The sequence below is a fragment of the Aspergillus pseudodeflectus genome (assembly GCF_044049435.1).
Source record: "Aspergillus pseudodeflectus strain CBS 756.74 chromosome Unknown BJX68scaffold_19, whole genome shotgun sequence".
NCBI lineage: Eukaryota > Fungi > Ascomycota > Eurotiomycetes > Eurotiales > Aspergillaceae > Aspergillus > Aspergillus pseudodeflectus.
In genome coordinates, this window is record NW_027263795.1 from 505,311 (window position 1) to 524,153 (window position 18,843).

At 51.4% G+C, this 18,843-nt stretch overlaps 6 protein-coding genes across 6 annotated transcripts; 4 read left to right on the top strand and 2 right to left on the bottom strand.

Moving 5' to 3' along the window:
* The first annotated feature begins 595 nt into the window (after positions 1 to 595).
* BJX68DRAFT_76435 (uncharacterized protein) lies at positions 596 to 1,403 on the top strand. The gene is made up of 2 exons (XM_071049730.1): positions 596 to 1,183; positions 1,234 to 1,403. Exon 1 carries the CDS (start codon positions 701 to 703, stop codon positions 1,106 to 1,108), a length of 408 nt encoding a protein of 135 aa, XP_070899618.1. The 5' UTR covers positions 596 to 700; the 3' UTR covers positions 1,109 to 1,183; positions 1,234 to 1,403.
* Positions 1,404 to 2,072: 669 nt separating this feature from the next.
* Positions 2,073 to 4,167, top strand: BJX68DRAFT_266540 (RNP domain protein; the record flags this gene model as incomplete). The annotated part of the gene is made up of 8 exons (XM_071045528.1): positions 2,073 to 2,463; positions 2,563 to 2,629; positions 2,817 to 2,910; positions 2,968 to 3,105; positions 3,180 to 3,231; positions 3,344 to 3,768; positions 3,824 to 3,977; positions 4,028 to 4,167. The coding sequence occupies 8 exons, from the start codon at positions 2,073 to 2,075 to the stop codon at positions 4,165 to 4,167; spliced, it is 1,461 nt and encodes a 486-aa protein (XP_070899619.1).
* Positions 4,168 to 4,622: 455 nt separating this feature from the next.
* BJX68DRAFT_275465 (SLM1 family PH domain-containing protein) lies at positions 4,623 to 8,273 on the bottom strand. Its single transcript, XM_071047855.1, has 4 exons — positions 7,188 to 8,273; positions 6,652 to 7,139; positions 6,266 to 6,603; positions 4,623 to 6,220 (listed from the first exon to the last, which is right to left on the bottom strand). The coding sequence occupies exons 1-4, from the start codon at positions 7,711 to 7,713 to the stop codon at positions 5,050 to 5,052; spliced, it is 2,523 nt and encodes an 840-aa protein (XP_070899620.1). The 5' UTR covers positions 7,714 to 8,273; the 3' UTR covers positions 4,623 to 5,049.
* A 1,510-nt stretch (positions 8,274 to 9,783) lies between these two features.
* BJX68DRAFT_236806 (uncharacterized protein) lies at positions 9,784 to 10,970 on the bottom strand. Its single transcript, XM_071040075.1, has 4 exons — positions 10,675 to 10,970; positions 10,495 to 10,614; positions 10,239 to 10,433; positions 9,784 to 10,183 (listed from the first exon to the last, which is right to left on the bottom strand). The coding sequence occupies exons 1-4, from the start codon at positions 10,856 to 10,858 to the stop codon at positions 10,089 to 10,091; spliced, it is 594 nt and encodes a 197-aa protein (XP_070899621.1). The 5' UTR covers positions 10,859 to 10,970; the 3' UTR covers positions 9,784 to 10,088.
* Positions 10,971 to 11,257: 287 nt separating this feature from the next.
* BJX68DRAFT_76570 (ubiquitin-specific protease UBP2) lies at positions 11,258 to 16,006 on the top strand. The gene is made up of 12 exons (XM_071049731.1): positions 11,258 to 11,389; positions 11,453 to 12,207; positions 12,268 to 12,475; positions 12,526 to 12,571; positions 12,626 to 13,023; positions 13,076 to 13,164; positions 13,220 to 13,757; positions 13,820 to 14,474; positions 14,531 to 14,951; positions 15,002 to 15,173; positions 15,228 to 15,692; positions 15,809 to 16,006. The coding sequence occupies exons 1-12, from the start codon at positions 11,368 to 11,370 to the stop codon at positions 15,898 to 15,900; spliced, it is 3,861 nt and encodes a 1,286-aa protein (XP_070899622.1). The 5' UTR covers positions 11,258 to 11,367; the 3' UTR covers positions 15,901 to 16,006.
* Positions 16,007 to 16,608: 602 nt separating this feature from the next.
* BJX68DRAFT_76680 (3-oxoacid CoA-transferase) lies at positions 16,609 to 18,556 on the top strand. The gene is made up of 3 exons (XM_071049732.1): positions 16,609 to 16,790; positions 16,842 to 18,021; positions 18,070 to 18,556. Exons 1-3 carry the CDS (start codon positions 16,728 to 16,730, stop codon positions 18,381 to 18,383), a joined length of 1,557 nt encoding a protein of 518 aa, XP_070899623.1. The 5' UTR covers positions 16,609 to 16,727; the 3' UTR covers positions 18,384 to 18,556.
* The last annotated feature ends 287 nt before the right edge of the window (positions 18,557 to 18,843 follow it).

Consider the following 18,843-nt stretch of genomic DNA (forward strand, 5'->3'; position numbering starts at 1 on the left):
CTTGGTAAAGACATTTGGTTGGGGGCTTCAGGCAGAACACCAGTTTCTTGCTTCTTCCTACATATAAAGAACAATGCCAACATATCAGATGCTGGTATTCTGATAGTGGATGGAACTGTAACAACTTGAATCAGAACTAATCTAAGACTGGATGAGATTTGGAATAGTTGGTTCCGGCCTCTGGGCAATTAAAATTGCATTCTGTCAAATACAGTATGAGGCAAATATGCCAAACAGAGGAGATGTATCAAATTAAATAACAAAGGGCCTCGAATAGTGCTGGAACTTGGAACAATCAGATCTTATCTGTCAGGTTGGTTAAAACACAGCGGATCTGCCCCCAACTTCTCCAACTCCCATCCCGACTTCCAACTCTTCTTCCCCTCTGAATGTTGTGCATTCCGCTGCTGCACTTTCCTTGAGAACTCTCCAATTGGATCTTTTCTCTGCCTGTCTTTGCAGAAGCCAAAATCTCCAAACCTTCTGTGACCGTCAAATCAAGCATCGTAATCTGCGTTTGCCTCTCCTCTCTTCCTCCCCCTCCTTCCCTTCTTCCTTTTTAACACAGAGATACTCCGTACCTCTGTACTTCTTTGCTTCTACCCTCTTTCCGACCCGCCGACCGCGCCTGTTATCAACATGGGTATGTGATCCTCCTCTTCAAGTTCGTCCAGCACTCGCACCCTGTGTTGCCCTCCCAATGCCAGAACCAGCATCAACAACACAACTTCTACATCGTCCGTTCTTTCCATTGTACTCCATCAGAGTATCCAGAGGTCCCCAAGGTTCCAGAGTCCAGGCTCGACGTTCAGATCTGGCGCTGCATCCTTGGTTCCTCCATTCCCCAGCCTTATTCCTCTCCACTACCCTACTACTTACTCCTGCCTTCTATTATTACTCCTCCGTTTTTATTATTATTGGGCTCTGTTTTATTATGCCCCCCTCCTTTTTCAGGCTTGGCTTCTATCGCCCCCCATCGAGGGCTGATGCGATAGGGACCTTGTGCTTGCACCTTCTACCAGCATTCTCTTCCACTCTCTCTTCCTCCTCCTATCCTTTACCATTATCACTATCCATTGCTACTGCCACTGTGAGCCCTTCTCTCTGATCCCTACTCCAACCCAACCAAACACTGCCGTTGCTGCATTTCGGATTTCTACGGAAACACCAATCACACTGTGGCGTGCGTTCAGTCCGAGCTGGTCTGTCAGACACACAGGCTGAACTGCACAGAGCTCTTACGGAGCACTGGAGCTGTGCTTTCTTTTTTGTCCCCCCTTCGCTCCCCCGCTATTGCCCTTCCTGCCCTCGATCCTTTCTCTTATTTTCCCTTCTCTCCTTCTCCCCTCTTTCCCCTCCTCCCTCCCCTTCCCCTGTGTGGTGTTGTGCGTGCGACTATTATTTTTACCACTTTGTTTTCATCCTTCTCTCGTTGCTTCGTGTTAAAAGGGCAGCTGTATCTGTGGCTTACACTTAAAGTGCACTTCAGCCGACGTTTATCGACCATATCAAGTAAGTCGCGTCTTTTTTATTTCGTCTCCCTTGGCGATCCTTTTTGTGGTGGGAAAAATTTACTGTGCTCTTCTCGGATCATGCGAGTTGTCGCTCTCTATCCTTGCCTCTCTCTGCCCGAATCCACGGACTTAATAGCTATCCGCTAGCTGGAGGGCTCAGAATATGTCCTCCACCGTTTTATTGATGGAAACAATGTACACGGGAAGGGATTCGCCTCTCCCTTGCTCCCCGCGTGCTCTCCCTGTGCATTCTCTTCGTTGCACCTATACCTGGTACACTTTGGAACCTCCGCGCTAGGGCCGTCTCGGATGCGCCTTTCCCCCCGGGTCCCTCCTGAGGTAACTCAATATGGAGCTCCGTGCCCCATCTTCGGTCACATGACTTCAGCTCCGAAATCGTTCCGCCCAAGTCCCCAAGGTCGAACGTCGCGCAAAGCGGTTGTCGCAGACTAGTCATCCTGCCCATATTCTCCTCGACTCGGTTCCTTGGAATTCCGATCCCGTTTCTCTTTCGTTTCCGTTTTATTCATCTTTTTCTCTTTCTCTTTTCATTTTCCAATGTCTTCCGGTGATTACGACACTGACCGCTTCCAGCGCGAGAGGTCTCGTTCTCCTCGTCGTCGATCACGTAGTCCTCGACGGAGCCGTCGTTCGTATTCGCCACGCAGTCGATCTCGCAGCCGTGATCGTGACGACTACCGCCGCAGCGATCGCCGTTCACGCTCTCCTATGAGTACTGCCCAGGGACCGTCAGGAGGTCATTCAGGTTCGGGATACAGTGGGCGCGGTAGCTACCCGCCTCCCCCTAGGTCATTCGAAGACCGTGCAGTCGCGAAAGAACAAATGATGCAGTCAGTGCGCGAATCATCCCAGCAGGACCGCCGGGTCTATGTTGGCAACCTTTCCTACGATGTCAAATGGCATCATCTTAAAGATTTTATGAGACAGGGTGAGCAGGGTCATATCGTGTCGGCAGTGCGATGAGCATTTGTTGGATTTGGAATCTGTGGCTGACTTTGGGGGGTCGTCTTTCGCGTCGTCTTTACAGCTGGAGAAGTCATCTTTGCCGACGTCTTGCTTCTTCCTAATGGAATGTCGAAGGTGGGCGCCAATGCGTAGCGTGACTGGTTCTTCCTTTTTTTTCCTTTGTTTCTGGTTTCCTTTCTCACCCCCGTTGGTTCGATTTTGCTTGGACTGTTTGGGTTGACGGGCTGGGCCTGGTTGTCCGGGATTATTGTAGGGATGCGGGTGAGTTCTACCTCCTTTTTAGATATCGACCACGGAAAGGCTAATTCAAAAAAGGATTGTGGAATACGCGACCAGGGAGCAAGCGCAGAATGCGGTCAACACTCTCAGTAACCAGAATCTTATGGGACGCTTAGTCTATGTCCGCGAGGTACCTCACCTTGGCTCTGCTATCTACCGTATCCGATACTGACACTCCTTTCATTAGGACCGGGAGCCTGAGCCTCGTTTCTCGGGCGGCCCTGCCCGTGGAGACTTTGGCGGTGGTCTTGGCCGTGGTGGATTCGGTTACGGTGGTGGTGGCGGCGGCGGCGGCGCTGGAGGAAGACAGCTCTACGTTTCGAACGTATGTTTTCTTCCTTGCTCTTGACTATGATACGACGTCATTGGCCGAGGCATTCTTGAACTGACGTGTTATAGCTTCCTTTCAACGTTGGCTGGCAAGATTTGAAGGATCTCTTCCGCCAAGCAGGTAAGCCCAGGTGTCAGGCTTATGCCGACCAGCTGCAGCTGTTTCCTGCCGTCTACCCCTTTTTTTTAAAAGTCTCAAAACGTTCTGATATTGACCGTCCTCTGCGACATAGCTCAACAAGGCGCCGTAATCCGTGCCGATGTTCATACCGACGCCTCCGGTCGCCCCAAGGGCTCCGGAATTGTTGCTTTTGAATCGCCCGACGATGCGCGCAACGCTATTCAGCAATTCAATGGATACGATTGGCAAGGACGTACCTTGGAAGTCCGTGAAGACCGGTTCGCCGGATCGGGACCCGGCATGGGCCGCGGTGGCTTCGGGGGCGGTTTCGGTGGTCGTGGCGGATTCGGCGGCCGCGGAGGTTTTGCTGGTGGCCGTGGCGGCTTTGGTGGTGGCTTCCGAGGAGGCTATGGCGGTGGTTATGGCGGTGCCCCTACTGGACCCGGTTTTGAGGGCGCGGCCTCGGTACCTCCCAACTCGTTCACGGATTTCGCTACCTCCGGAGGCGACAAAGGTCCTGTGATCTACGTGCGCAACGTGAGTGTCCCACAGCAAACAGTGTCTTTTCTGGACAGAGCCTGACAGATCGTAGCTTCCGTGGTCCACGTGCAATGAGGACTTGGTGGACCTGTTCTCAACCATTGGAAAGGTGGACCGTGCCGAAATTCAATATGAGCCTAACGGCCGCTCTCGTGGAACTGGTGTCGTCCAGTTCGACAGCGGCGATACGGCGGAGACTGCCATTTGTATGAACCTCTCCCTTTTGCACTCGGCTCGTTCGCTAATTCTCTCACAGCCAAGTTCACTGGATATCAGTATGGTGGCCGCCCTCTCGGCATCACTTTTGTCAAGTACATGACCCCCTCGCAGGGCCAGGGCGACGTGATGGATGATGTCCCACCAACCGGTGGTCTCACCCAGGACCAGATCATGTAATTGTATTTTCCTAAGCTTACTTTTTCCCTCGCGCGAGAATGAGTATGACTCGGAGTCCCGGAGGGCCGGAAAAAAAAGTATTCGAAGTTGCTTTTCAAGGCGATGGATGGGATTGCTTATATGGGGCCACTGTGGTCTGTTTTCACACTGAAATTGTTTTTCGACGTACACGCCGCCTTTGCTCGCTGTTTGATTTTCTATCCGGTCATGTGGAATAACATAAATCGGGCTACGTACTTGTTTATGTCGAAACATTGACTCGTATCACTGGAGACAAACTGGAAGGTACTAACCAAAAAAAAAATGGTCCAGCAATTTCATAGATGTTTGTAAGGCCGTCATAGTGGTAGATAGATACCCAACTACTTTGCAACTGGGACTTGAGATAGGTAGCCCGGTAATCCACTCTGACATACTGGTACTTTCTAGATATCACTGAATAGACACCATAGTATTTGAATCATCTCATATATAAACCAGCTTCATAATGGCAGGGCGTAACAATCATATATTCTGCCCTTGCAGGCGAGTTATATCAAACAGAGATAAAACCAAAGCAAAACACCAAACCAAGCCCAGCACGATGGGATATCGACAATATTGTACAGGTGAAGGAAACGGAAAGCGACCACATATCTACGGCCGACGAAGCGAAGGGAATATCCGACAAAGGGAAATCGTCGCCTACCTAGTTATCTGATCTTCTCGCCTCAGCCCCGGTTCCGACCTGGGCATGGTTCGCGGGAGGATTAGATAGCTCGGTGGTGAGCAGGTACAAAGGAAATCAACTATTTACAAAGGAAACAAAAGAAAGGCAGAGCTTGAACAAGAAGATGTTTCAAGCTCTACCTAGCTTACACCCGTGACGGGAAAAAAAAGTGCTTAGACGGCGGCTTGTTGACGCGGGTAGTGGCCCGGTATGTTCAATTCGATCGTGGAGACGCTGTTCTTGGTCTGTGCTGCGGGTCTCTTGGAAACGTCGATGGAGTTCCGCACGCTGTTTGGGAGAGACGACATCTCGGAACGGGGAGACCGAGGGCCTTGCTTCACGGACTCGAGGTCATCGTCTGACTCTTCATCTTCACCCACTGATGTCGGGACGGTGCTATGTGTGTTGCTGGTCACGTTGGTGTTTGTAAAGGCGGTTGAGGCGCTTTCGCCACGGTTGCGCTGGCGCTGTGTGGCGTGGTCTTGGGTTGAGGTGGAGCCGAGACCGGCAATGAAGACGGTGTTTGAAGGGTTCTCCTTGGGAGACTCGATGGTTACGCGATTGTCAACAGATGCGGGGGCAGGTGCTGGCTGAACTGATTGTGAGTTTTGCTGACTGCGGCGAAAAGAGTCGGATGAAGCCATCCACTTGTCTTGGTAGTTGTCGTACCCGTCAATGGGGAACCGCTGACCACCACTGCTTGCGGATCTGCTCGGATTCGAGTTCTGATGCGAAACTGAATCTCTGTCAGAATGATAGCGGTTGCTTGAATTAGCAGCAAAGTAGTGCCCACCATCGGGCAGCGAGCCTGCTGCCGCAAGCAGATCCCTCTCCCCGGAGCTCTCTCCGCTTGAAGGTGACATGGGCGCCTGCATATGACGGTCGATGTGCACATCACTCGGGAAACGGCCGCCTGGCTGACGGGGTTGGGACGTCGGGCGCTCTTGGCTCATCACGACTGATTCGGCAGAGTAGGGTGTTCGATCTGCTTCGTCCTCATCCATGACCCCGTCACTGCTGCTTCGGAAACTGGCGCCACTCACGCTCCGTATATGCCGCCTGACGTACGCATTCCGGGCTTCTCCGGTCCTGGAGATGAGCCCTTCTATGTCCTCGTACCAGGCCATCATCGTCTCGTAAGACTCTGCCCTGAATACCCATGAATGACCGCGGTGCATGGTTCCGGTTTGTCGTCCTTTCAGCATGAACTTGTGCGACGTTGAGTCTGGTTGCGAATGAGATCCGAGCTTCTGCTCCGGAAGGTACAATGACATCACGGGCGTCTGCCATGCAACTCTATCGGCCGATTTGAATTCGTGCAGATGGGTTGGCGACAAAACATACCTGCAACAGTTAGAGGCGGACTAAACAACAATGATCAAGACTAACCATCCAGGAGCGTAACTCTTGAGATACTTGCTCTTGCGCTCCAGCATTCCAGACCTGACCTCGGCTGCTGCGGGATGATCCTTGCCTGGAAACGTGATATTGTCAACATCTCGCAAAGGTACACGCGGGTCCACCATCTCGTCAGTTTCGGCAACAAAAGCGTTCCATTCGTGGTCGTGCGGCATCGAAATTGGGCCTACGCGAAGCTTCTCTGCAGTGTCGAGGGCCTCGTCCGCCTCCCGTTTGAGAATACCGGCATAGGCATTGTAAGCCTTTTGGATCTCGCTGACAACAATGGACTCGAGTTCACGGCCGGAGTTTTCAAGGTTCAGATAGGCCTAGCAACATGTTAGTACAAGATCATGCGAAAACGACATTGTACATACTCGATGCAGGTAGTTTTCCTCCTCAATTTGCTTTTCAATCTGCTTTTCTACATTCAGACGGACAATGAAGGGGTCGCCCTTCCCAGATGTAGCAGAAGGATCTTCGTCGACCAGGCCCAACGCTTCTTGCAAGTGTCGGACTGACTTGCGAGTGACGTCGACCTCTTTGTCAACAGAGTTGCGGAAATCCCCCGAAAGCGCTTTGATTTCCTTGATCTTCTTCTGAAGATCAATCCGCAGTCCCACGAGTTGGTTGATGACTTCGCTTCCCACCTGTGCCGCCTTAGTTGCCTCATCATGCGCCTGGCGGTGGAAATCTCTCAGAATCTCATTCGCATCTCCGAGGCCGCCTGACTTGAGAAATGTTGGGGGAAGCGACGTGTTATTCATGATATTTGTCGTCGAAAGGTACAGTTTTGCTCGAGCTTCATGTTGTTTTTGGAGCTCCTTGAAAAATACAATCAAATCCTTGAGAACCTTCCTCCAGGCTAGTAAATGTGTTAGTGGTCATTCTTTCCGATATAGTGTAAGCTTACCTTGGAAACGGTTGGACAAAACCTCAGTAGGATTTCCAGTCGTCGGAACGGGAACATAAAATGCGCTGTTGATGTCTTCATCACCATCCACCGGATACTTTTCCTTATCGCCTAGTACCAGGCTTCTCACGCTCCCAGCACGCAAGCTCCTCCGGCTTCCGCTGCGTCGCATGCTGCCCCTCTTGCTTAGGGACGACTTTTTCTTCAGAGTGCCTGATCTGGTTGGGGTTGCAGAACGAGATTGGGACATTTGAGACGCTGATCGTTGTATTCCCGATGGACCATCCATTGAACCGCGCCTGCTGATTGCGTCTAGTTCCTCGTGAAAGCGGCCGTAGTGGTTTAGCGGAGAGGGCTCAACGGCGCCATGTGCGGCGTTATAACCAGAACCACTGGCGGCGAATGAGTTAGGGCGGGAGCCTGATCGTGCACCATAGCCCCGAGTGGTCAACAGCGAATCTGGATGCTGTGACGCAGAGGCAAACCCGTCCTGGACGGGGGTTTGTGAGCGCAAAGCCATTGCCATGGCGGGGTTGTACTAAGCGCGTGAATACCGAGGCGCGGAGAGGAGTCCACGCAGCAGCAGCAGATGAACAGGGGCGGTGCAGACCCGAGTGCGCATCAACATCAACCGACCCAATCAGTGAGAGGAGGCGGAGGGACAAGGCGAGAGAAGCAGGCAGACGAGTTGCAGGGGAAAAGCGAGAGGATATGAATAGAATCAAGATAGGAGAGAGTGACCCTTTCCAGTTTTACTATTTAGGAATGGGAGATTTGGTTACCAGGCGAACGGGCTTGAAGGGCCTGGAGCGCACTGTTTGCGGGGGTACTTTTGGGTTGTTCCCGCGCAGGAAATCGAAACTAAAAGTCAGGCAGGAATAGCCTAACAGGAAAGGATACCGGCGTATAAATATCAGGAGAACCGTCAATAATAAAGCGGGCGATCGGAATGCTCAATGCTGTGATGTATGGCTCCACCCGCTGAAAGGAGGAATGTCCCCAGGCCTTGAAGAGAGGGAGACTTGAAAATCATGAAGATGATCTCGAAATCAGCGATGCAGGGCTGAAAAGCTGAAGAAGGACCAGACGGAAGAGGGGCTCTCAGGTTATGAAGAACAAGAAAGCAAGACGGATGCGGATGACGTCGACACTGGGCGATGCGACCTTTGATGACGCCCAAGACGAACCTTGAAGTGTTGAACCTGTGCGGGCGGAATCTTCGGACCCATTGAGATCTGGCGTCCTGACTCGCTACAATGCAGTGATTGCACTGTGTTGTATCCTCGAAGCAAAATCGCGACTACGGAGTACTGGGACCAAATTGTCAACACTTTCTCGTTCTCCCAGTTCAGGTACAGCCCGGGATGATGGATGCATTGCGTATCCAGCAACGCTGGCGATACCCAGAAGAAATGCCGTTGCCTGCCATGACCCGAAGTATTCCACCCGATCTCATTTCCCTCCCAGGGCTCATATTATTCAGAAAGATCGTTATCGCAATAATAATTGATTTTGAATTTCTTCCCCCTTACCCATACATAGTTCCGACCCAGCGTGGCTTGTACATACATTGGGAGTAGCTAACTCCATCGAAAAGGGCTGAAGCCTGTGGCTATGGCCTGTAGTGAGGCCCAATGGCAATTGGAATGGTGGAGCGTGAGCCCACAGCGATTCTCCTTCATCTCTTTCCAGAACATCCATCCCTTTTCCTGAGGAACAAGTGGCGAATCTCATCTTAAAGTTCCGGAGTTCACCATGAGTCCTTGGGAAAAGGGGAGAACCATTGGCGGATCATTCCCGTTTGGGTTATCTAAGAGCTGCTCGACGTCATGTATTGTGCATCCGACATCGATCTCGGGCTATCATGGTTCGATCCCATGTCGATCGGCTCTGCTTGCTTTCGCACTGCAGTGCTAAGTACCCAATCTTGGGGTTGGGTGAGCTCACCTCGAGGCTTGTTGCTGGATTTGCGATGAACCATGGGTGAAGTCGACATCCTCCATCCACTCCTTGTGTACGGGGTATATACTACATTAGCGTGGTAAACGAACGCCTCAATCTAAATTATCACCAGCCACTTTAAACCAATTAGTACTGTACTGTCTGACTACTTATCATTCCCCTGGAAGTTTATTTTATCTAGTATTGTCTCAATCGTGGTAAGGGGTTAAATTTGATATCACAGTGCAGGTCCACGCACGTTGTGCCTCTGCACTCCACACCTAATTTTAGTAGAATGAAGGTCCGTACCGTTTTCATTTCTCCTTGATGAGACGGGACGGGGGGATCGGTGGATGCCTTCCAGAAAATTCGGACTCTTCATTGCTCCGGCGAGATTCCGAGGGACTTGGCTGTCGCTGGCAGGGGAGAGCCGATGTTTAGAAGTGCAGACCACGGAATACATGTCTTGAGATACTCAGGAAATGGCGATCTTTGGGCTTGGGTGGGCATTGTGACCCTTAGACATGTGCATACTTCGCGATCGATATGGCCGACGGTATTTGTGTTTGTTTGGACACTTCCAAGGTGGCTGTTCCTAGTAGTTGATGAGTTAAAGAGGTAGAGTCGGGGCATAGAGGTCCTGTACAAGAGCATATGTCGCAAGTGTCGTTCGATTTAACATCAGTTGACCTTGAAATCATCTTCATCTAAGAGGTCCTGCTTTTCCCTTCCCTCATTTTCCGTGGAGGACATTCATGAAGCACTGAGGTGCTTCATCTTGCTTTCTGATATGATTGATAAACCTGTTATCTGATTGGCCAGAACACCCCCATACTTCGAACTTTGCCAATATTGAACCAAGACAAAGGGAAATCTTATTGTAGATGTGCTCGATAAGAGGACATATGATATATTGCAAGTGATTTTACAGACTGGATAAAGACGCCGACCCAAAAGATTTTATGAAGCGGGGACGCTGGAGGTAGGAACGTCAATTCCGTATGCCTCCTTGATCCTCTCTGCTCGCCGCTCCTTATATCCAGGGCCATAGATACCTAGATGCAGAAGTTAGGAATATCAAATCCAACCTATTAATGGGGTTTCACGTACCACGTCCCTCACCGAGCTCAGCCAGTGTCTGCTCACCAGGAGTCCTCCACTGTGTCCTCAATTGTGTTCGACGCTCAAATTCGTCCTCGCTGCGCTCCGGCCTACGGCCATACAGCGTCCCACCAGTGTACTCGAACGCACCCATTGTGGTAGCAAGTGCCGCGCCGTAACCGAGAAGAGCGGGGAATGTCCGAGCTGCTCGTGAATTAGCATGCGCGATTGCCCCGCATTATGTATCTAGCATTCGAGAACGCACCTCGCAGCCCGAGAATTGCACCAGAGAAGAAGCCTCCAAGAGCGACATTCCAGTAGTCTTCGGTCTCTCGGAGGTTGGCGGACGCAGTCTTAACGAATTCATATGTACCTCCCATGGCAGCTGCCGGTAAAATTTAGCACAGTATCAAGCCAGGCATCAGAGAACTTCAATTGGCCCTACCAAAGATACCGATGGTACCGCCACTTCTCACGAAAATTCCCCATGGTCCCACGTTCTGTCGAGCGAGGGTGTTTTGAACAGCTGATGCAAACAGACCCACGGAGCCCGTAAGCCCAATGGTTTTGATTGTCCTCCCAATCGTATCTTGGGCGTGATAAGCGTGCTCTTCAGAGGACGAGCCCATGGTGACGGTCGCGTGTGGGTAGAGGTGCACTGGAGCTTGAATTGAATGAAGTCGGCTGCGGTGGATCGTGACGACGGATTTTGGGCGATTTGGAGTTTCTGCCGCGGAATACCGCCCCAGGCACCCTCCTTTGAAGCTCCAGATGATGTCGGCAGTTGATTCCAGGAGATGATCTCAGGCCCTTGGCCTTTTATTTTCATTCCCTGACATACCCTTGCATAATATCAAAAGGACCCTCTCTACCCTTCAACTTCTGACCCAATAGCCGCTGGCGGTGTGTACCCGCACGTCTGCCTACCTCTCGTCTACCCCAGCGCCTCCCCGCGATTTATTGCTCTGACAGCTTTCTAACAACGTCGAAGAGTTTCTAGATAGAAACCGGGCCCGTCGGTCTTAAGCGCATAACAAATAGCCTTTTGCATCCACATGGAAAAGTTATAAATACACTTACATCCTACAACGCGTTCCTCTCGCCAAAGTTCTAGTGAGGTGACGTGCGGATACACTCAATGTCGTCCGTTCGCAGCTCAGGTAAGACACTTTTACCGAACCTTGGGACAGCCACATGCTTATACTCCAAATCCGTCAATCTAGGCAAGACTGCACCGCGTCTTGTCCAAGACTTGCTCGATTACGATCCTTCCCACCCGCCAGAGACAGGCCGCAACCTCCTCTCAGATGTACCTCCAGTCTATCCCGAGCACTATCAAGGACCCCCACACTTCCTTTCCCCCGCAGCTTGCCGCCATAGCTATGTTACGAAACCAAATCAAACCATACGCCCGCAACCTGGGGAGGATAGGGCGAGCTCGGCAACGCCTACAAAGATATCCGCGGTATGCTCAAAATGCCGACATCATCTGCAGGTAAAAGTGGACTCTGCCCAGGTCGGCCAACCTACTCAGAGCCTCTCTGACCACATACACCATTTTGTGTATTTTTACGGGAGACATAAAGGTGGCCAAGATCCGGAGGAATACACAAACAAGGGGCAACTAGTGGAGGTATACCATTTCGATTGTTCATATTCCGCATGTGCCGCAAAGGTGTCAATACGTGTTGTTTCTCCGGTACTTTCCAGTGAAATGGTTAGTCTGTTGACCGATCCCAGCTTGTTGCAGAAGCGCACGGATGCTGCGCTTGCAGCTGATCCAGAGCGACTGGAGGGTGTGGCCCGTCCGCAACCCATCACCGTCTTACAGAACCTTCGCACATATGTAGAGAATGCTCTCCGCAACAGCCCACAGAGCAAAGCGATAGCAGCAAACAACAAGCGGTTCATGACAAGTTTTGGAGTTGACGGAAAGCCATGTAAGGACTTGCTGGAATTTCTTGGATTTACTTTCAAGGTGCGTACCAGCGCTCGGTCTGTGGGAGGCTGGCTCTCGGGGAACTAATTCATTGTCTAGAGTAACGGCTTCTGGGAGCCGCCCCGACCTAACCCGTGGGCAGAGTTTCCCTACCAAGACGCGCAAAAGATTTTCCTAGACGATGTATGCCATGAGCTATCGGCACTAATAGACCAACGGCCTTTGATGGAGAAGAAAGGGAATCAAGTCGAATATCCCTACTATCCAGCACTTGACGATTTGCTTTACGCTGTAGATGCGTTTGACTGTGGGTGTCTAGGTGTCTTGCCTGAGAGCCGCCGGCTAACAATACTTTAGACCCTAAAGCCCCCAGATTGAACGAATTTCAGATGGCAGCTGCTCCGTTAGTCCCTGTTAATCAGTACTTACTTGTGTATTACGTGCTAATCAAAGGCAGTTGCTATGAAGACTTGGGGGTCATGGAAGATATGTCGACGTCTTCCATCATCGAGACATTCAACCACAAAGTTTCGAGAGATGTCGGGCGGGCCGCTGAATACCTGAAATGTCTCAGGGAGATAGGGTCTCTCAGAGGAGGGGAAGATGCGGAAACCATCAGCCGTGCTGCTGAGGTGGCGGCCGCAGAGGGCAACTTTTACACTGACTTAGACGTTGCCGAAGCATACAAATATTTTGGTCTTAGCCATGATGACCAACGGCTCACCGATGACAGCATTATCGGCAAATTTTACGCATATCTGAGCTCTACCACCCAAGAGACGGAGACTCGAAGGCAGCTCTGGCGAATAGGCGATAGTAGGAAGAGCGAGCGTATCAAGTCTGCGGCGGAAGATAGTAAGCATTCATCTCTTCGTCTACACTTGCCTTCTCGCTGACTTTATTACAGGAGTTGCAACCCCTGAACAGGCCCAAGTCTTCCTTGGCGTGAGCGATAATACTGCGGATGACTTCATCATGGCAATGTTTACAGCTAAGGTGCCGTATTCATCGGCACGAGATCCAGGAACGTGAGGACTAATTAGTGCTGCAGGTCAACGATAATCCCTCCTGCAGGGACATTGCGCGGCGCGCTGTTGAACTTATAGCCGAATCACGAAAATCAGACGTCCTCAAACACTTTGTCAAGACAGGTGAGATGACGTCTGGTGAGATGGATGTGAGTGACGCATATCGGCTCTTACAAATACCTGATCGCACTGCGGACGAAGGAGCCATTATGGCGGCATACACGATTTGCGTCGATGAGGCTCCAGCGCAGGCCGAGAAATACAACTTGGCCTTGAGCATACTCGCCAAAGAAACGAACAGTCCCCTGTTGAGTAGTATGGTGTCTGGTGACGCAGCAAAATCCGACCGCAATCTATCCGAGTGGCCTGTCGGCTTGCAAAATATCGGCAATACCTGCTATCTCAACAGTTTATTGCAATTTTATTATTCAATTCGCCCATACCGAAACATGGTACTGGACTTTGAAAGTTTCAGGATGGATTTGAACGACGAAAGCTGCCAGAAAAAGCAGGTTGGCTCTCGTAAAGTCTCGAAAAAGGAGATTGAACGTTCCCAGAGGTGTAAGTGCTGCAGTAGTTCAAACCGTTGATATACTAGGCTCACAAGTTGCGTCATACTGCAGTCCTCAGGGAATTGCGCACACTATTTTCAGATATGATCTCATCTCCGAATCCATCCGTCACCCCAGGACAGGAGCTTGCGCGATTAACCCTAATCAGCCCCTCTAATGAAGCCGCCATTCGCCGCAGGTCGACAATATCTGCAGGCAGACCCGGAGGACTTGGTGAAAGGGACGGGCTGCCGGTCTTGGGACCCTTGGGACCCCCGCAGACGGTTGTGGAAGAAGACAGCAAAGAGGAAGCCTCAACAGAACCCCAAAAGGCCAAACAGTCTAGTGACCAGGATAGCGAGGTAACACTGGTCTCTGAAATTGTGAAACACGATAATGTGTCGCCCCCTCAGAGTGACGATAAAGAAAACGAACAGCCTCAAACCGACACTGTCATGGCCGATGTCCAGAATGGATCAATAGCAGCGCCCTCTGAAGTTCCAAAAGCTCCAGGCCCTATAGCCCCTGGCCCCGCCAACGAACCTCCCCCAGTACCCCCAAGACCTATGCCGCAAGCTGACCCTCAACGGCAGCTTATTGAAGAGGTCGAAATAGGGGCACAGCAGGATGTTACCGAGGTCATCAATAACGTCCTCTTCCAAAGCCAATGTGCCATTCGCCCAATATCAATCGCCCAAGACGGAGAGCAACTTGATCAAGTCAAAGAGTGAGTTTACCACAATCAAATATGTCAAGCATTCTAATTACTTACCGGTTGTGTAGCCTCTTCTATGGTCGGGCAATTTCATATATCCTCTCTGACAAGGGCGAACGCTCCAAGGAGGAGTGGTGGTGCGATATCAAGATAGATGTGGCAACAGGACCTCGGGATATATACGCAGCGATCGATGGCGCCTTTGATATCCAGAAGGTCAATGTCGAAGATTCAGTTGCTGAGCAGTATGCCACCATCAGCAAACTCCCTCCAATCCTTCAAATTCAAGTCCAGCGGGTTCAGTTCGACGCTGTCAAGAAGCGATCATTCAAGTCTACGCACCATCTGGACCTCAAAGAGACCATTTACCTAGATCGATACATGGACACTCGACACCCCGAGATCCTCAAACGTCGAAGGGAGTGTTGGCAATGGAAAGACGCCTTGAGAGGACTCGAGGCTCGCCGAGCGGAGCTCCTACGGCAGGAGGCATGGACCCCCTTCGCTGTCCCAAGAGTATATGTTAATCTGTAGCACAGGAATCCGACGGCCTAGACACGGCAACCCTGCTGAGCACAGCGAAAGAGGTCCTGAGTAATCTCAATGACATGAAAGACAATGAGGACACCACAGAAGGTGCCATCGATGTTGATCCTCAACTTCTTCCGGAGCTTGATCGACTGTCGCAGGCGGCCCAAGACGAACTCAAGCGTAGGAACCCCTTTCCTAGGAAATAACTCGGGCCAGCAACTAACTGGTCTACAGACCTCGAACATGAAATCAAAAATACCCAGACCATGATCTCTAGCCAATTCGTCGATTACAAGCATCTACCGTATCGACTTTACGCTGTTTTTGTCCATCATGGCTCCGTTGAATTCGGCCACTACTATATTTACATCTTTGACTTTGAGCGCAACGTCTGGCGCAAATACAACGACACGTACGTGACCGAAGTGCGCGACCTCGACGAGATCTTCAAGAGCGAGGACCGACACAACCCTCCGACGCCATATTTCCTGGTCTACGTCAACGATCAGATAAAAGACCGACTGGTAGATCCCGTATGCAGAGAAATCGTCGAAACGCCATCCATCGGCGCGCCCGATCCGGGTCTAAGCCTGGGCGACACTGCCATGGAAGGGGTCACTCCGTCCACGAAAGGGCCCGACGATGTAGATATGGAGCCACCGACGTATGAGGGAGCATCTGCCGAGAACGCTGCAACAGGTGAGGGCGCTGATTCCGGAACTACTGCGGGAAGGGACAAACCGGTGCTCGCTGAGCGCGGCAAAACTGGACCATGGGCACATGATGGGACTGACGCGAGTGGTGTGAATTGGTAGGCCCGGGGAGGACATCGCCGACTACTTCTGCAGTTCCGAATCCGTTGAAGCGCAAGGGGCTAGACGATATGCAACAGCCGGGGATAGTGTGATGAAACGTGGTCCTAGAGTCAGCCGCACGACGAATCCGTATTCTCGCCGGCCGTGCACCGGCTTGTCGCGTATCTGGTCATGTGCGGCTTCTGAGGTGGGCATTGCATCAATTAGAGATGAGCCTGGGGATGCTGAGAAGGCATTGGGCTGTTATTGATACCATCCGTCGCTATAGCATTTTCTTAGATGTGGAAGTTGGAGGTGATTTTGATCACACTTCCTTGTAAATATAAGTGTGAATACGATGATGATAATGATGATCATGACTGAGACAGCAGGGGCAATAATGTCTCTCACTCTTGGATTGACCCGTCCCTAACCCGTCAACTTTTGGAGGAACCACTTCGTCCTGCGATAGTAGTCTCGACTTAGGACTATTCGGGTCTTCCGAAATGGCCCGCGGACCGGGTGGCTAGATCCGCCCGCATTACTCCGTACTTCTTCGGCTTCTACACTCGGCATGCACGCTTGGGAACCTTGAAGGCCATGGAGTAGAGTCAACGGTGACAAAACCGATTGTACTTACACTGCGATATGCATGCTCATTAGAAGATAGTATGAAGAGTTCCTTGACACTAGAGGAAAGCAAACGTCCCTCGACATGTGCATAGTATGTATCACGTTGTACTCCGTAGCTGATCGGCTTCCCTTTTGTGGGGAATTTTCCGGGGTTGGGGGGCGCAGGGCGGATCGCATTCCGCAGCTCCGTTTCCAGCCGCCCGTCACTTCGTACATAATTGGAGTCTTCCCCTCACTGCGTCTGCCGCTCGTTAGCAGATTTCTTCCACGAGCTCTCCCACCTCTCCAGCAGATTTTCTTACTCATCATGCCTTCTCCAGCGGCGATATGCCTGCGCTTTGCCAGGCGTGCTTCGTTCAACCAGAGCAAGGTACGTACGCTAATTGACACCAGATTGTCAAAACTAACATGAGTCCTACAGCACCAAATTTTGCTTGCGCGGACCTTCTCGAGTAGTCTTCGTCGGTCCGAGATCAACAAGGTGGTCTCGTCAGCCGACCTCGCCATCAAAGATATGAAGTCCAACTCAACCTTACTCGCCGGTGGATTCGGTCTCTCAGGCGTGCCAGACACTCTGATTAACGCAGTGAAAAATAACCCCTCAATAACGGGATTGACAGCGGTTAGCAACAACGCCGGTGTCGACGGTGCTGGTCTAGGTTTGCTGTTGCAGTCGAAGCAGATCAAGAAGATGATCGCCAGTTACGTCGGAGAGAACAAGACCTTTGAGCGCATGTACCTCGGCGGTGAAATTGAGCTCGAGTTGACACCTCAGGGAACCCTGGCCGAGCGATGCCGAGCTGGTGGTGCCGGTATTCCGGCCTTCTACACACCCGCTGCTTTCGGCACAGTCGTACAAACTGGAGAGCTACCACTAAAGCATAATTCCGATGGCACCGTCGCCCTCTATGGTCAGCCTCGCGATGTCAAGGTCTTTGACGGAAAGAGCTATGTGATGGAGGAGTCTATCAAGGGAGACTATGCCTTTGTCAAGGCCTGGAAGGCCGATAAGCTCGGTAACTGCCAGTTCCGCTATGCTGCCGCCAACTTCAACGGTGCCATGGGTCGCAACGCGAAGACAACAATCGTCGAGGCGGAGCACATTGTTGAGGTGGGCGAGATTGACCCCGCCGCTATTCACCTGCCGGGTATCTACGTGAAGCGCGTCATTCAGAGCACAACGCCTAAGAACATTGAAAAATACACCTTCGCAAAAGAGGAGGGCGAGGATACCGCTGCCTTGGGCAAGGGTGACACTGCTGCGAAGCGTGAGCGCATCGTCCGACGTGCAGCCAAGGAGTTCAAGAACGGGATGTATGCCAACTTGGGAATTGGCATGCCCATGCTAGCGCCGAACTTCGTTGACCCTTCAGTGGAAGTGCAGCTGCAGTCTGAGAATGGTATTCTCGGATTGGGCCCCTATCCCAAGAAGGGCCAGGAAGATGCCGATCTTATCAACGCAGGCAAGGAAACTGTGACGCTTGCTCCTGGTGCCGCGGTCTTTGGCAGTGATGAATCCTTCGGTATGATCCGATCTGGTCGGATTGATCTTACTATCCTCGGTGCCATGCAAGTGAGCGCTAAGGGAGACCTCGCTAACTGTAAGTCTTCCAGCTATCCTTTCCTTTGTACCGGCTAACCACGAATAGGGATGCTCCCCGGTAAGATCAAGGGCTTCGGCGGCGCCATGGACCTCGTCTCCAACCCTGCTGCCACAAAGGTCGTTGTGACCATGGAGCACACGGATAAGAAGGGCAACCCCAAGATTGTCAAGCAGTGCGAGTTCCCCCTCACGGGCAGAACTTGCGTTAGCCGTATCATCACCGAGCTCTGCGTTTTCGACGTCGACTTCACAAACGGACTCACCCTAATTGAGCTGGCAGATGGCGTTACTGTTGACGAGGTCCGCTCCAAGACAGAGGCACCATTCAAGGTTGCTGATGATGTAAAGCCTATGCTGTAAATGCGGCATGTGGCGGCTGTAAATAGTGTTTCGTTTCTTGTTGCATCTTTGTGGCGTACTTGCGGGGTTTGAGAGTTGCGCTTGTCTTGCGTATATGACTAGAATCAATCAGACGATGTAAGTTTAAGTGACTGCACCCAACTAGGCTGTCAGCATACAGAGTACAACCCGCATGCTGCTGGTCTTAGATCGGCGCCGTAGGTCAACTCCACGACGGCCCATGATATTCAACCATCATCAAATTATCTATGAGGTGTTTGGAGCAAGCATATAGTGTTTCATTGAAGATTTAGTCTCTCCAATCCTGGAAGAAATGCACTTCACACACATAGCCAATATCAAAACGAGCCCCCAAGAACATACCATATAATATACACGTATAGTCGTACACCCAAACAGCAAGCCTCCAGCTCCGGCTCCCACACTCTACTGAAACCTAAACTGCCCACTCAGCCGCTTC

What these genes read in the sequence shown, in the direction of transcription:
- BJX68DRAFT_76435 (XM_071049730.1), top strand. Translation starts at nt 701, where the DNA reads ATGCCAGAACCAGCATCAACAACACAACTTCTACATCGTCCGTTCTTT.
- BJX68DRAFT_275465 (XM_071047855.1), bottom strand. Translation starts at nt 7,713, where the DNA reads ATGGCAATGGCTTTGCGCTCACAAACCCCCGTCCAGGACGGGTTTGCC. An exon ending in TTTGTCCAACCGTTTCCAAG is followed by an intron (nt 7,140 to 7,187) that starts GTAAGCTTACAC and finishes CACATTTACTAG; the next exon opens with CCTGGAGGAAGGTTCTCAAG. An exon ending in AGGAAAACTACCTGCATCGA is followed by an intron (nt 6,604 to 6,651) that starts GTATGTACAATG and finishes ACATGTTGCTAG; the next exon opens with GCCTATCTGAACCTTGAAAA.
- BJX68DRAFT_236806 (XM_071040075.1), bottom strand. Translation starts at nt 10,858, where the DNA reads ATGGGCTCGTCCTCTGAAGAGCACGCTTATCACGCCCAAGATACGATT. An exon ending in TGCAATTCTCGGGCTGCGAG is followed by an intron (nt 10,434 to 10,494) that starts GTGCGTTCTCGA and finishes ATTCACGAGCAG; the next exon opens with CTCGGACATTCCCCGCTCTT. An exon ending in TGAGCTCGGTGAGGGACGTG is followed by an intron (nt 10,184 to 10,238) that starts GTACGTGAAACC and finishes TTCTGCATCTAG; the next exon opens with GTATCTATGGCCCTGGATAT.
- BJX68DRAFT_76570 (XM_071049731.1), top strand. Translation starts at nt 11,368, where the DNA reads ATGTCGTCCGTTCGCAGCTCAG. An exon ending in CGCTGTAGATGCGTTTGACT is followed by an intron (nt 12,476 to 12,525) that starts GTGGGTGTCTAG and finishes ACAATACTTTAG; the next exon opens with ACCCTAAAGCCCCCAGATTG. An exon ending in TTTCAGATGGCAGCTGCTCC is followed by an intron (nt 12,572 to 12,625) that starts GTTAGTCCCTGT and finishes AATCAAAGGCAG; the next exon opens with TTGCTATGAAGACTTGGGGG.
- BJX68DRAFT_76680 (XM_071049732.1), top strand. Translation starts at nt 16,728, where the DNA reads ATGCCTTCTCCAGCGGCGATATGCCTGCGCTTTGCCAGGCGTGCTTCG. An exon ending in CTTCGTTCAACCAGAGCAAG is followed by an intron (nt 16,791 to 16,841) that starts GTACGTACGCTA and finishes TGAGTCCTACAG; the next exon opens with CACCAAATTTTGCTTGCGCG. An exon ending in TAAGGGAGACCTCGCTAACT is followed by an intron (nt 18,022 to 18,069) that starts GTAAGTCTTCCA and finishes AACCACGAATAG; the next exon opens with GGATGCTCCCCGGTAAGATC.